The sequence below is a fragment of the Myxine glutinosa genome, chromosome 2 (assembly GCF_964187855.1).
Source record: "Myxine glutinosa chromosome 2, kmMyxGlut1.1, whole genome shotgun sequence".
NCBI classification, from domain to species: Eukaryota; Metazoa; Chordata; class Myxini; order Myxiniformes; family Myxinidae; genus Myxine; species Myxine glutinosa.
Window position 1 is genome coordinate 57,199,851 of NC_136262.1, and position 15,375 is coordinate 57,215,225.

The following is a 15,375-nucleotide window of genomic DNA, read 5'->3' on the forward strand; positions in this document are numbered from 1 at the left end:
AGTGGCGTGCTGATGAGGAGGATAGTGTCGCTGAAGCTGAAGGGAAAGGTGCATGCTGCATGTGTGAGAAGTGTTATGATTTATGGGAGCGAGACATGGGTAATGAACGTAGAGCAGCAACGAAGGCTGGAAAGGGTGGAAATGCGAATGGTTCGGTGGATGTGTGGAGTATCGTTGAGAGAGAGGAAGACAAATGATGAATTGCGAAAGATGATGGGAATCGAGCCTGTGATTGATGTTGTGAAGAGGAACAGGTTGAGATGGTTTGGTCATGTGTTGAGGAAGGATGAAAGTGACTGGTTGAGAAGAGTGATGGAAAGGAATGTAGAAGGAAGTAGAGGATGGGGAAGACCGAGAAAGACTTGGCTAAAGATGGTGGAAGAAGAAATGCTGGAAAGGGGGTTAACAAGGAGAGATGCAGAAAATATGGCAAGATGGAGAAGATTGTCATGGGGACCGCAAGGCTAACCCCCGCTCTAGCAGGGAAAATGGCCTTAAAATGCATGTTGTTGTGTTGTGTTGTTGTTGATGCTCCAACTCTTGAGTGAAAATGTTTGTTTTGGCCATGGCAGTGTTTCTTGGCTGTCCCCCAGGATGGGGTAATGCTTGGAGGTGTTTCTCCGGCTGGTAATTCAACACTTTAAATCTTTTTGAGCCAAGTCATCTAATAGTCTCGTATTAAGTTGTCAGCTACACTTGCAGATCTCGGTGAGTTTAAACATTTTAAGGCTTTACGGCTTGCAAGTGCGGGTCGTTGTTTGCTGTTGCTGCTCGAATTAATATGCCATTTGTAATTTGAGCTGCAATATATGTAATTTGAGTGCAGTTTATATATGAGACTGCCAGCATTCCATAAGTGTGCGTATCTGTGTGTACAAATTGAATTCATCATGGATCTCTTACTCGTGTGGGATCAGAGTATGTGGTTTTGGTGCTTAAGGGAGCAATCGTGCTGCACGTCACAAGTGGAATTCGGTTTTTATTGTCTTTAGCCTCCAAAAAAAATTGCAGTTCCCTATCCCCGTACTTTTGCTGTGTCAGAGTGGCAACCCATCCAGGATTGTAAACCGAGCCATAGAAACTGCTTCTGCAGTGCCGACATCTGTATGGACTCCAGAGCATGGTTCATGATCTGAACTACCTTTGCATTGCTGATTGTTTTCCATAAAAGTAAATGAAATTTATTTGTAAATCTTTTGCAGACGACGGCAAATGGTGCACTCATGTTCTTGACGGTGCAACACAACATTACAATACTGCCAGAAGGTGAGATTCTGTCTGATTGGTGTCTGATTATTTTCCTCTTGCTCTTCCTCTTCTTCTTCTGAATAGTAATTTTGCTCTGCAGCAGCCATATGACTCGTGCTGCAAATGTACCTGCTTGCAGAGGAAGGAGAGGAGCCAGTGACTGTATACGAGTATGGAGTCAGGGACTGTGCCACAGTGTTCTTTTACACGACCGTGGCCATTGTGTTGCACGGCATGGTGCAGGAGCACATCCTCGATGTAAGGAGGACTCACTGATATATATATGTATATATACTGTCATGTGAAAAAGTAAGTACACCCCATGTAAAGTTTTGACTTTTTCAACATATTTCAACATACAGCTATTTGATCTTCATTTCAACAATATTGATAGATAAAGGTGATATAATAAAACAAATATCATGAAACATTTACATTTTGTAGTCCTTGTATAATTTAAACAAGTGAATCCTCTTGGATTGCGCTGAGGTTCGGGCATGGAATTTCTAGGAGGAAGTATAATTTGTATGCAATGAAAGTACATGTAATATGGGATCGAGTAAGATCGAGTATAAGATCGAGATCATGAACCATCGCGCTTCACCAGTGCGCGTGCGCGAATTTACGTCACGTCGGCAGCGAGAAGGCGTTCCCCAACACGAACCAATCAGGAACTGCCACGCCCACTTATATGATCTCAGAATTCCTGTGACAGGAATTAGCGTTACACTGGCTGGAAGTCATTCGCTAGAGGCGCTTCCTCAGCGCCAATCACCAGTGCGCGTGCGCGAATTTACGTCACGTCGGCAGCGAGAAGGCGTTCCCCAACACGAACCAATCAGGAACTGCCACGCCCACTTATATGATCTCAGAATTCCTGTGACAGGAATTAGCGTTACACTGGCTGGAAGTCAATCGCTAGAGGCGCTTCCTCAGCGCCAATAAACATAAATGCAAATTTCGCATGTGGAAAAAGTAAGTACACCCTTGGCTCTAATAGGTGTATTGCCCCCTTTGGCAGAAACAACCTCAAGTAGGCGTTTCTTCTAACTGTCTACCAGTCTCTGTCATCGACTGGGAAAATTTTTGCCCACTCCTCCATGCAGAATTCTTTCAGCTGTGCGATGTTTGAGGGGTTTCTTGCATGCACAGCTCTTTTCAAATCCCCCCACAACATCTCGATGGGATTTAGATCCGGACTTTGACTTGGCCATTCCAGAACCTTCCTTTTCTTTCTTTTCAGCCATTCCTTGGTGGATTTACTGGTATGTTTAGGGTCATTGTCATGTTGCAAGGTCCACCTTCGGTTGAGCTTCAACTTTCTGACAGATGGCCTCACATTATCCTCAAGCACCCTCTGGTACAATGAAGAATTAATAGTGGATTATATGATGCTGAGCTGCCCAGGCCCTGATGCAGCGAAGCTGCCCCAAACCATAATATTTCCACCACCATGCTTTACAGTTGGTATCAGGTTCTTGTGGTCAAATGCTGTCTTTGGTTTTCACCAAACATGTCTTCTGGTACTGTGGCCAAATGGCTCTACCTTTGACTCATCTGTCCAGAGCACATTGTTCCAGAAGTGCTGGTCTTTGCCGAGGTGTTCATTGGCAAACTTTAGTCTTGCCCTGATGTTCTTTCTGGACAGCAAAGGTTTCCTCCTGGCACACCTCCCATGCAGATCAAATTTGTGCAGCCTCTTTCTAATGGTAGACTCGTGCACTTTGACATCAACAGTGGCAAGAGCTACCTGTAGGTCCCGTGATGACATTCTGGGGTTCTTAGAGACTTCTTTCAGCATCTTGCGGTCTGCTCTCCGGCTGAACTTGCTGGGGTGGCCTGGCCTGTACAAGTTGGCAGTTGTTTGGAATCTTCTCCACTTGTCGATGATCTTCCGGACAGTCAAATGATTGATTTCAAATTTTTTGGAGATCTTTCTAGATCCCTACCCAGACTCATAGCCATCTATAACCTTCTTCCTGAAGGCCTCAGAGAGCTCTTTTGATCAAGGCATGGTGACGCCGCACACTTCAACAACAAAGAGCAAACCAAACTAAATGAGGTTTAAATAAGACAGGTTCCTCCAAGATCCTCTCTAACGATGTTCTAATCATGTTCACCTGAGCTGGTGCACCTGATTCGAATTTTAGGTATTTGAAGTAGTGATAAATGTAGCGGTGTACTTACTTTTTCCACATGCGAAATTTGCATTGATGATTATTTAAATTATACAATGGACTACAAAATGTAAATGTTTCATGATATTTGTTATATTATATCACCTTTATCTATCAATATTGTTGAAATGAAGATCAAATAGCTGTATGTTGAAATATGTTGAAAAAGTCAAAACTTTCCATGGGGTGTACTTACTTTTTCACGTGACTCTAGAAATATACATTTTTTTTTTTTTCCCACTCCTGTCATCTCGTGTTGCTTACTGAGCGTGATTGTAGTGTGCTATATGACCAATGTTTCTCCATGTCCCGGTAGAGGATAAACCGACGGTTGCACCTCTCAAAAGCCAAGCATGGAAAGTTCAATGAATCGGGCCAGCTTGTCATCTTCTTCCTCCTCCTCTTCCTTGGTGGAGTCTACATTCTCTCTTTTGTACGTCATCCTGCTGCTTCTAACATTTTTATAAACATGTTTTTTTAGACTGCATCCGAGTGTTGACCCATCCAGGGTTGTAATCCGAGCCAACAAACTGCTTTGACAGAACCAAGGCTATGTAGAACATCGGTTCATGACTGATTTATATATTTTAGAGCTTACACTCAGAGGTAGCTTCCTTCAAGACATGTTATTTATGAGGATATTTCCCCTTCACCTGCGTCCCTGCCTCTCCTCTCCTCCCGTATCCCGGCCCCTCTCTTCTCCCCCTGAGTCCCGGCCCCTCTCTTCTCCCCCTGAGTCCCGGCCCCTCTCTTCTCCCCCTGAGTCCCGGCCCCTCTCTTCTCCCCCCGAGTCCCGGCCCCTCTCTTCTCCCCCTGAGTCCCGGCCCCTCTCTTCTCCCCCCGAGTCCCGGCCCCTCTCTTCTCCCCCCGAGTCCCGGCCCCTCTCTTCTCCCCCCGAGTCCCGGCCCCTCTCTTCTCCCCCCGAGTCCCGGCCCCTCTCTTCTCCCCCCGAGTCCCGGCCCCTCTCTTCTCCCCCTGAGTCCCGGCCCCTCTCTTCTCCCCCTGAGTCCCGGCCCCTCTCTTCTCCCCCTGAGTCCCGGCCCCTCTCTTCTCCCCCTGAGTCCCGGCCCCTCTCTTCTCCCCCTGAGTCCCGGCCCCTCTCTTCTCCCCCTGAGTCCCGGCCCCTCTCTTCTCCCCCTGAGTCCCGGCCCTTCTCTTCTCCCCCTGAGTCCCGGCCCCTCTCTTCTCCCCCTGAGTCCCGGCCCCTCTCTTCTCCCCCTGAGTCCCGGCCCCTCTCTTCTCCCCCTGAGTCCCGGCCCCTCTCTTCTCCCCCTGAGTCCCGGCCCCTCTCTTCTCCCCCTGAGTCCCGGCCCCTCTCTTCTCCCCCTGAGTCCCGGCCCCTCTCTTCTCCCCCTGAGTCCCGGCCCCTCTCTTCTCCCCCGGAGTCCCGGCCCCTCTCTTCTCCCCCGGAGTCCCGGCCCCTCTCTTCTCCCCCGGAGTCCCGGCCCCTCTCTTCTCCCCCTGAGTCCCGGCCCCTCTCTTCTCCCCCTGAGTCCCGGCCCCTCTCTTCTCCCCCTGAGTCCCGGCCCCTCTCTTCTCCCCCTGAGTCCCGGCCCCTCTCTTCTCCCCCTGAGTCCCGGCCCCTCTCTTCTCCCCCTGAGTCCCGGCCCCTCTCTTCTCCCCCTGAGTCCCGGCCCCTCTCTTCTCCCCCTGAGTCCCGGCCCCTCTCTTCTCCCCCTGAGTCCCGGCCCCTCTCTTCTCCCCCTGAGTCCCGGCCCCTCTCTTCTCCCCCTGAGTCCCGGCCCCTCTCTTCTCCCCCTGAGTCCCGGCCCCTCTCTTCTCCCCCTGAGTCCCGGCCCCTCTCTTCTCCCCCTGAGTCCCGGCCCCTCTCTTCTCCCCCTGAGTCCCGGCCCCTCTCTTCTCCCCCTGAGTCCCGGCCCCTCTCTTCTCCCCCTGAGTCCCGGCCCCTCTCTTCTCCCCCTGAGTCCCGGCCCCTCTCTTCTCCCCCTGAGTCCCGGCCCCTCTCTTCTCCCCCTGAGTCCCGGCCCCTCTCTTCTCCCCCTGAGTCCCGGCCCCTCTCTTCTCCCCCTGAGTCCCGGCCCCTCTCTTCTCCCCCTGAGTCCCGGCCCCTCTCTTCTCCCCCTGAGTCCCGGCCCCTCTCTTCTCCCCCTGAGTCCCGGCCCCTCTCTTCTCCCCCTGAGTCCCGGCCCCTCTCTTCTCCCCCTGAGTCCCGGCCCCTCTCTTCTCCCCCTGAGTCCCGGCCCCTCTCTTCTCCCCCTGAGTCCCGGCCCCTCTCTTCTCCCCCTGAGTCCCGGCCCCTCTCTTCTCCCCCTGAGTCCCGGCCCCTCTCTTCTCCCCCTGAGTCCCGGCCCCTCTCTTCTCCCCCTGAGTCCCGGCCCCTCTCTTCTCCCCCTGAGTCCCGGCCCCTCTCTTCTCCCCCTGAGTCCCGGCCCCTCTCTTCTCCCCCTGAGTCCCGGCCCCTCTCTTCTCCCCCTGAGTCCCGGCCCCTCTCTTCTCCCCCTGAGTCCCGGCCCCTCTCTTCTCCCCCTGAGTCCCGGCCCCTCTCTTCTCCCCCTGAGTCCCGGCCCCTCTCTTCTCCCCCTGAGTCCCGGCCCCTCTCTTCTCCCCCTGAGTCCCGGCCCCTCTCTTCTCCCCCTGAGTCCCGGCCCCTCTCTTCTCCCCCTGAGTCCCGGCCCCTCTCTTCTCCCCCTGAGTCCCGGCCCCTCTCTTCTCCCCCTGAGTCCCGGCCCCTCTCTTCTCCCCCTGAGTCCCGGCCCCTCTCTTCTCCCCCTGAGTCCCGGCCCCTCTCTTCTCCCCCTGAGTCCCGGCCCCTCTCTTCTCCCCCTGAGTCCCGGCCCCTCTCTTCTCCCCCTGAGTCCCGGCCCCTCTCTTCTCCCCCTGAGTCCCGGCCCCTCTCTTCTCCCCCTGAGTCCCGGCCCCTCTCTTCTCCCCCTGAGTCCCGGCCCCTCTCTTCTCCCCCTGAGTCCCGGCCCCTCTCTTCTCCCCCTGAGTCCCGGCCCCTCTCTTCTCCCCCTGAGTCCCGGCCCCTCTCTTCTCCCCCTGAGTCCCGGCCCCTCTCTTCTCCCCCTGAGTCCCGGCCCCTCTCTTCTCCCCCTGAGTCCCGGCCCCTCTCTTCTCCCCCTGAGTCCCGGCCCCTCTCTTCTCCCCCTGAGTCCCGGCCCCTCTCTTCTCCCCCTGAGTCCCGGCCCCTCTCTTCTCCCCCTGAGTCCCGGCCCCTCTCTTCTCCCCCTGAGTCCCGGCCCCTCTCTTCTCCCCCTGAGTCCCGGCCCCTCTCTTCTCCCCCTGAGTCCCGGCCCCTCTCTTCTCCCCCTGAGTCCCGGCCCCTCTCTTCTCCCCCTGAGTCCCGGCCCCTCTCTTCTCCCCCTGAGTCCCGGCCCCTCTCTTCTCCCCCTGAGTCCCGGCCCCTCTCTTCTCCCCCTGAGTCCCGGCCCCTCTCTTCTCCCCCTGAGTCCCGGCCCCTCTCTTCTCCCCCTGAGTCCTGGCCCCTCTCTTCTCCCCCTGAGTCCCGGCCCCTCTCTTCTCCCCCTGAGTCCCGGCCCCTCCCTTCTCCCCCTGAGTCCCGGCCCCTCCCTTCTCCCCCTGAGTCCCGGCCCCTCCCTTCTCCCCCTGAGTCCCGGCCCCTCCCTTCTCCCCCTGAGTCCCGGCCCCTCCCTTCTCCCCCTGAGTCCCGGCCCCTCCCTTCTCCCCCTGAGTCCCGGCCCCTCTCTTCTCCCCCTGAGTCCCGGCCCCTCTCTTCTCCCCCTGAGTCCCGGCCCCTCTCTTCTCCCCCTGAGTCCCGGCCCCTCTCTTCTCCCCCTGAGTCCCGGCCCCTCTCTTCTCCCCCTGAGTCCCGGCCCCTCTCTTCTCCCCCTGAGTCCCGGCCCCTCTTCTCCCCCTGAGTCCCGGCCCCTCTCTTCTCCCCCTGAGTCCCGGCCCCTCTCTTCTCCCCCTGAGTCCCGGCCCCTCTCTTCTCCCCCTGAGTCCCGGCCCCTCTCTTCTCCCCCTGAGTCCCGGCCCCTCTCTTCTCCCCCTGAGTCCCGGCCCCTCTCTTCTCCCCCTGGGTCCCGGCCCCTCTCTTCTCCCCCCGGGTCCCGGCCCCTCTCTTCTCCCCCCGAGTCCCGGCCCCTCTCTTCTCCCCCCGAGTCCCGGCCCCTCTCTTCTCCCCCCGAGTCCCGGCCCCTCTCTTCTCCCCCCGAGTCCCGGCCCCTCTCTTCTCCCCCCGAGTCCCGGCCCCTCTCTTCTCCCCCCGAGTCGCGGCCCCTCTCTTCTCCCCCCGGGTCCCGGCCCCTCTCTTCTCCCCCCGGGTCCCGGCCCCTCTCTTTCCCCCCCCCCCCCCCCCCGAGTCCCGGCCCCTTTCTTCTCCCCCCGAGTCCCGGCCCCTCTCTTCTCCCTATACATCCTGGTCCCGCTTTTCTCCCCTGCTTTCTGCCTCCTATCGTCTACCCCTGCATCCCATATCTTCCCTTGCGTTATTATGTCCGCTCTCTTCTCCCCCTTTGTTCAGGCTGCTCCGTTCTTCCCCAGTTTGTTCAGTCCCATTTCTCCCTTCAGGGCTTCAAAGTCCTTCCTCACAGCAGTGCACCACTTGCTCAGGTCATCCCCATCCACACTCATGATCTCTTATACCCCAAATGGTTTATATGCAGCAAACCATTTGGGCTCTTATTGCCCCCCTCACCCCGCACCCACCCCCACCCACTCCCCTTCAACCATCCCTATCCTCTTTTAGATTGCTAGTTGTTCCTTTGGTTTGTTACCTTCTGTTTCATCCCCATTTCCCCCTTCTTCTTCTTGCTGTGTTTAATTCAGATTGTGTGCAGCTTGTTCACCCCTATGTGTACTTCTCCCCCTCGCCTTGATCTCACATCTACTCTGCTGTTGGTGTTTCCCCCTTTCTGTTTTGTTCCCTTCCATACTGCTCTTGCTATTATATGAGCCTCATTGTTGTGTATATATATTTTAAAAATAACCACATTTAGAGGCCATTTTTCCCCGCAAAGCGGGGGTTGGCCTTTTTCGGGGACTGTTGTTGTTTTTGCTTTTTGGTCCCCTTTTTGAAGCAATGTTTTACGGCCGGATGCCCTTCCTGCCGCCAACCCTTTTTGTCGCCTTTTACGACAAGCAGGGAATTACCCTGCCCTTTTATTACCAGGGAATTACCCTTTTACGACAAGCAGGGAAAAACCTTGTAACCTGCATATCTTGAAAAATAAGCGAAGTACCAACTTCTAATCTGGTGTGTGGGTGTATCTAGGCACAAGGAAGAACGCTGTTTAAAATCGGGTCGCCACGTCAAAAGCCAAGATGGCCGCCGCCATGTATGTCTGAATCTTGTGAGATGAATATCTTGAAAAATAAGCAAAGTACCAACTTCTAATTTGGCGTGTGGGTGTATCTCGGGATAAGGAAGAACGCGATTGAAAATTGGGCCGCCACGTCAAAATCCAAGATGGCCGCCACCATATATATGTCTGAACCTTGTGAGCGAAATATCTTGAAAAATAAGTGAAGTACCAACTTCTTTTTTTTTTCTTTCTTTTTTTTTGTATACAAGATCGAGGCTCGTGAAAGAGCGAACATTAATCACACAGAAAGACAAACAGACACATAAAACAAATAACATCGGGAGCGGTAGACAAGATGGGGAGAGAGGGGGAAGGACACAAACACAACATTTGAGAGCAGGGACCAAGAGACATGGAGACATCGAGAGATCTGTGGGAGGGAGAGGGCTTTGGGGGGGAGGCATGTGAAGGGGGGGGGGGGGGTGGGAGAGGTATAAACATATGGACACTGCCAGGACTTCCAGGAAAGAAGTTGGAATTTCAAACAAGGTGGATCTGGGGTGAATTAGTGGGGGTAGAAAAGATCAAGGTTTTGGATGGGGGAAGATAAGAGATGGTGGTGAACAGCTGTTTTAAAGACCTGGAGGGAGGAGTGGGATTGAAGGGAGTGTGGGAGTTTGTTCCAGAGGCGGGAGAAAAGAGGAATGAAAGAGTGAAGGTGAGCAGAGAGCCGAGATTTCGGCAGTTTAACCATCAGAGGGTTGCTGGCAGATCTTGTGCGACCTGTAGGAATATTTGGGGGACAGAGCACAGAGAGAGCTGGGGGAGCAAGGCCGGAGAGGAGTCGGTAGAAGACAGAAAGACCAGCTACCTGCCTGCGGTGAGTGAGTGAAAGGCCCTCAGAGATAGCTTCATCGCGGGAGATTCCAATGATTTTGAAAGCTTTGGATTCAACAGCGTGAAGCCGAGCCAGGTGTGAGGCAGGAGCACCAGCCCATAGGGGAGAACAGTATTCTATTGAGCTGCGGATGAAAGCCTTGTATGTGGTGAGGAGCTCAGGTGTGCCGAGGAAGGACTTCGCACGGCTGAGGATGCCCAGTCGGCGACTGGCTTTGGAGGCCAGCTTGGAAATGTGGTTTTCCCAAGAAAGATCATGGCAGATAGTGAGACCCAAGAGCTTGAGCGACAGAACTTCTTGGAGAGGATTGTTGAGAAAGTAGATGGGAGGGTTGTCCAGTCTATCTTTTCGGAGAGACATAGTAAGAGAGTGAGATTTGTCAGGATTGAAAGACATGGTCCACTTCTTTGACCCGTCTGTGATTTTGTCCAGGTCTTCAGAGAGTGAGGAGGCTGCAGACTGCCGATCTGAGGGAAGAGGAATGGAGCGGCAGAGAGTGGAGTCATCAGCAAAGAGATAGAGAGGATTTTCCAGAGAGTCGGAGAGATCATTGATAAAGACCAGAAAAAGCACAGAGCCCAGCACACTGCCTTGGGGAACTCCAGCCTGAACAGGAAGGGGAGTTGAGAGAAATCCATTCAGGGCCACACGTTGACTACGACCAGAGAGGAAGTCCGCAAGCCATGCATGGAGATTTCCATGGATACCATAGGAGGAGAGTTTGGTGAGCAGAGCTGGGTGCCAGACCGTATCGAAGGCACGTGATATGTCAAGGAAGACAGCTCTGATTTCCTGTTTGGCATTGAGGACCTCCATCCATTGTTGAGACAGCAGAAGCAGCATGTCCAGAGTAGAGTGACCTGGTCTGAAACCAAATTGATGATCAGAGATCAAGCCATTGGAGAAGAGGAAAGATTTCATATCCGAAGCAATGATGGATTCCATGACTTTGCTGATAATTGGGAGCAGGCTGATTGGTCTGTAGTTGCAAGGATCTGTTTTTGCACCTTTTTTGTGTAAAGCGGTAATGTTAGCTGATTTCCAGGATGCTGGCAGATGACCATGAGCAATAGATAGGGTGAAAAGAACAGAGAGAGGGTGAGATAGAGCGGCAAAGCAGGATTTTAGGACCCGTGGGCTGATGCCGTCTGGTCCAGTTGCAGAATCAGAGTCGAGGTTTGACAAAAACTCCTCCACCTTGTCAGGAGAGAAGGACACAGAGTCCAGGAGCAGTTGGGTTCGACTGGGAAGGGTGGGAACAGAGAGAGATGGGTTTGGGACAAAGGATTTTGAGGCAAACACAGAGTTGAGGCATTCGGCTTTGTCACGTGCAATGTCAACTGTGTGGCCATTTGAGGTAAGGGAGGGGTTGGAGGGGGAACAAACACCAGAAACGGATTTGAACTGACGCCACCAGGATTTGGAGGAAGGAGACAGGTTTGAGAGTTCATTCTTGAGTGAGGAGAGATAGTGCTTCCTGGCACTCCTGAGGGTAGACACACTTGTTCCGAGCTTGGTGGAAGGAACTGAGATTGCCTTCAGTTGGATTAGCCTTCCAAGAGGCAAAGGCAAGTTGTTTCAGGGCAACTGCCTCACCACAAGATTCAGTGTACCATGGACGGGAGGAAGGGTAAGACAACTGAAGGCGAGATGGGATAAATCTGTGCATGAGAGAGATCAGTTTGCTTTGGAAGAATTCCCAGGAAGAATTTATGTCAGAGGCAGTGGAGATGGGAGACCAATCCAGACGATTGATGGCTGCTTGAAGACCGTCCCAGTCGGCCTGAGTGAAATGCCAGACTCGTCGACGCTGAGGAGGCTCTCTGAGAATGGCCAGAGAGATGTCCACTTTGACAAGCACATGATCAGAAGAACCGATTGGAGCAGAAGAAGAGCAGCAGACATTAGCAGGGAAGTTTGTCATAACCAAGTCTAGAAGAGAAGATACTCCATTGGCTGAGATCCGGGTCGGGAAATTGACAGATTGTGTCAATCCCAGTGAGTCACAGAAGTCCTTTGCTGAGGTGCCATGACTGGTGAGAGAGGAACCCACACCCAACCAGGTGGCATGATGACAGTTGAAGTCACCACATATGAGGAAGAGAGAGTTGGGATGAGTGGATAGAAGTTGGTCCATGTTGTCAGACAGTGAAATGTAGATGGAGTCATCACTGTTTGGGGGACGGTACAGAACACATATGAACAAAAGGTGGGAGCGGAGAGGAAGCCGTAGCCAGAGGTACTCCTGGGGGTGAGGAGGAAAGAGGGCAGTTGAGTTTTTGATAAAGATAGCCACCCCACCACCAGGCCGAGGCTCAGGTCTATCATACCGGAGGAGGGAGTAACCAGGAAGAGATATTAAGGAATCAGAGACATCTTGAAGGAGGAAAGTCTCTGTTAAGCAGATCAAGTCTGGATTGTCAGAAGCAACCTGTATGGAGAGATCAGTCAGGTTTGAGCGAAGGCCCCGGATGTTTGAGGTCCATACCGTTAATGAAGAGAGAGGGGGAGCATCGGGTACAGGACAGGGGAGGGGAGGAGTAGGGTAAGATGAAGGATGAGAGGGGGAGGTAGGGAGAGCAGTTGATAGTGTGTCAGATATTGCAGAAGAGTTCCAAGACAGGGAAGGATGAGGAGGATGAAAGGTTTGATGGTGAAGGGATGAGGCACAGTGAGGGGTTGTTTGAGGGGGGGGCAGAGGAAAGTAGAAGGTTTGGGGGGGTGGAGGTATGAGATAGAAGGGAGACGAAGTGGGGAGGAGGCAGCTTGGAGGAGGAGGGGGGAGGAGGGAGAATTGGAGAGGAATGGTATGGGGGGAGAATTGAATTGAATGGGAGGGGTTGGGGGGGAGTTTTGAAGGGGAGGAGTGAGGGTGGAGTTTAGGAGGGGAGGGGAAAGGGGGGAGTTTTGGAGGGAAGGGGCAAGGGGGAAGTTTAGAAGTGGAGGGGCAAGGGGGGAGTTTAGGAGTGTAGGGGCAAGGGGGGGGATTTGGAGGGGAGGGGCAAGGAGGGAGTTTAGGAGGGGAAGGGCAAGGGGGGAGTTCAGGAGTGGAGGGGCAAGGGGGGGGATTTGGAGGGGAGGGGCAAGGGGCGAGTTTAGGAGGGGAAGGGCAAGGGGGGAGTTCAGGAGTGGAGGGGCAAGGGGGGAGTTTAAGAGTGGAGGGGCAAGGGGGGAGTTTAGGAGTGTAGGTGCAAGGGGGGGGATTTGGATGGGAGGGGCAAGAGGGGAGTTTAGAAAGTGGATGATTAATGAAAGACGAACATTGATAACAAATTGGGTTTGTTGTGATTTTCAAGTTAGCAATCCGATTCAGAACGATGGAGGAGGGATGGAGTGAATGTGAAATTAGACCATGTAGTGAGGGAGACGTATAAGATATTGATTTTCTTTTTTTTGAAGTGGAATGAGTTGGAGAGGAAATTGAGAAAAGATTTTTAAATAGGAAGATAAACAGCGTGTTGAAATATACCACTGAATAAAACACAGAAGGGGAAAGGTTAAACATATTTAAATAATATTTAAACAGAACTGTGAACAATCTTATTTGCACAAAATACCAACGGGGGGAGAGCCGAGAGGGACCACCACGAGTCACGTGAACAGGGCAAACGGTGGATGGCAAGGAGATAATGGGGGCAGGGCGAACAGCACACCTGGACAGAAAATACAGGACGAGACAACAGTACACGTGGAGAAAGGAAAATAAATGTTTTTGGTTTTTTTTTGTTTGTTTTTTTTTGTTTGTTTGTTTTTTGGGGGGGGTGGGGTGGGGATTTAGAACGTTAGACAGAGTATTATGTTCGGGGTAGAAGGGAAAAAACTAAGAGCCAAGCAAAACACGCTTAAGTTAACAAAACACCGACGGGGGTACAACTACAAGGCCACACACGAGGAGCAGAACATGATTAATTAATTACGAGTTACAGGAAATTCAAACCAAAACTAATTATAATCAAACAATATCACATGGACGATAAAATAACGAGTTGAAATTTGACAATCTATCTGGGGAAATGGGGGAGAAACACATGGTCGAAGAACGAACGAACGAACGAATAAGAATGAATAAACGAATGAGCACAGAGAAGGTAATGTCTTTTTCTTTTTTTTTTTTGAGTTGAGGGAAGGAATGAGTCTCTAGGCTAGAAGGAAGGAAGGAAATGGAAATTTCCTAGAAGGAAGGAAATGAGAACCAAATCCAGTTCTAATCTGGTGTGTGGGTGTATCTAGGCACAAGAAAGAATGCTGTTTAAAATTGGGTCGCCACTTCAAAATCCAAGATGGCCGCCGCCATGTATGTCTGATGCCATGTATGTCTGAACCTTGTAACCTGCATATCTTGAAAAAAAAGCGAAGTACCAACTTCTAATTTGGTGTGTGGGTGTATCTCGCCATAAGGAAGAACGCTATTGAAAATTGGGTTGCCACGTCAAAATCCAAGATGGCCGCCTCCATGTATGTCTGACCCTTGTGAGCGAAATATATCATAGCATGTTTTCTGCGTGTTCCACTTTGTCAACTCACATCACTTCCCCGACGGGGGACCTAGGCGTAACGCTTGTTTCTGTATATCAAGCATTTCTCACCAGAAAGTTTCATCCATTTTACTTGCTGCCGTGTGACTTGCAGGAGGAGTTCACTACTCAGCCCTCCAGCTTGTGGGAAGGATACCCCCACAATACAATGTCGTAAGTAATTTGTTATTGTGGATTTACCAGGATGTAAAATTTACAGTTTAGGGCAAGGCATGGGTGATGACCCGCCCCTCCCCCCCCCCCCCCCCCCCCCCCCACGGTTTGTTGGATGGGATGTCCAGCTTAATGTCTATGCGAGGGAATGTGCAATGCCCTGCTTGCGAAACCCCAAACCAACAGTTTATGGTTGGGTCGGTATTTGAACCCAGACTGGCCGGCTCAAGAGTAAATGTACTCCCTTGAGACCAACCTGTCAGAATATAGAGGGAGTGGTCGTGAATAATATTTTGGAAAATAAAGCATCTCCATTTCATGTTCGGCCAATCTGCTTAGGGAGAGGACCTAATTACCACTGAAGAAAAACCAATTTCATTTCGATTCTGGATTGGTAAATTTATACATAGGCATGAAATTTATGCAAGCAATACTCATTCGATTACCTCCGCCACCAAAGGTGGATGGAGGTTATGTTTTCACCCATGTCTGTCTGTTTGTTTGTTTGTTTGTCTGTCTGTGAACAAGATATCTCAAAAAGTTATGGATGGATTTGGATGTAACTTGGTGAACAGGTTGGGTGTGTGACGAGGACTAATCGATTCGATTTTGGTGAAGATCTGAATATGGATTCGGATGCGAGAATTATTTAATTTTTAAGTGATTCTTCACCATTGAGACATCGGGCGAACACCGATATATCTACTATATAAGAGAGCCGTTGGGGGGGGGGGGGGGGGTTAATCCGCCTTCTATTTGCACTGGCTGTCTCCGATCCTGAAGCTACCCCGCTCCACAAGGCAGGGGGGTAACTCCGCCCGAACCCCGGACAAGATGTTGTTTGCCGAGCGGTTTTTAGCAGCCCACGGTTCGAGCCATTTAACAAGGACTAAACCCGATTCATATGCGTCGGCCAAATCGTGCCACAGGTACTTAATGGGGGAAATCACAAAGACGAACGGATGTGAAGGAAAGAAGGCAAAGGTAGGAAGAACAGGAATTTATTACTAATTATGTACACAATCAAAGAAACCAAGGGAGAAGGAAAGATACGAAAATAACTTGAAGAAGAAGAAGACACAGAGCAATTCTAGCTTATGTATACAGGCTTAACTTATTCCCCAGACAGAACAAACAGA

The 15,375-nt window shown here is 52.1% G+C and overlaps 1 protein-coding gene across 4 annotated transcripts in view; it reads left to right on the forward strand.

The window, feature by feature from the left end:
- LOC137421774 (translocating chain-associated membrane protein 1) overlaps positions 1-15,375 on the forward strand; it is a 93,359-nt gene that overhangs the window by 11,503 nt on the left and 66,481 nt on the right. For 2 of the 4 annotated variants that reach the window (XR_013622674.1, XM_068108170.2), the window contains exons 2-5: positions 1,203-1,266; positions 1,388-1,506; positions 3,742-3,858; positions 14,178-14,236. Coding sequence is in view for 3 of the 4 variants with exons in the window: in XM_068108170.2 (XP_067964271.1) it covers positions 1,203-1,266; positions 1,388-1,506; positions 3,742-3,858; positions 14,178-14,236 (359 nt within the window). In the remaining variant the exon portion in view is untranslated. Of the gene's footprint in view, positions 1-1,202; positions 1,267-1,348; positions 1,507-3,741; positions 3,859-14,177; positions 14,237-15,375 lie in introns of all 4 variants that reach the window. The other 2 variants (XM_078773320.1, XM_078773319.1) reach the window with 2 other exon arrangements.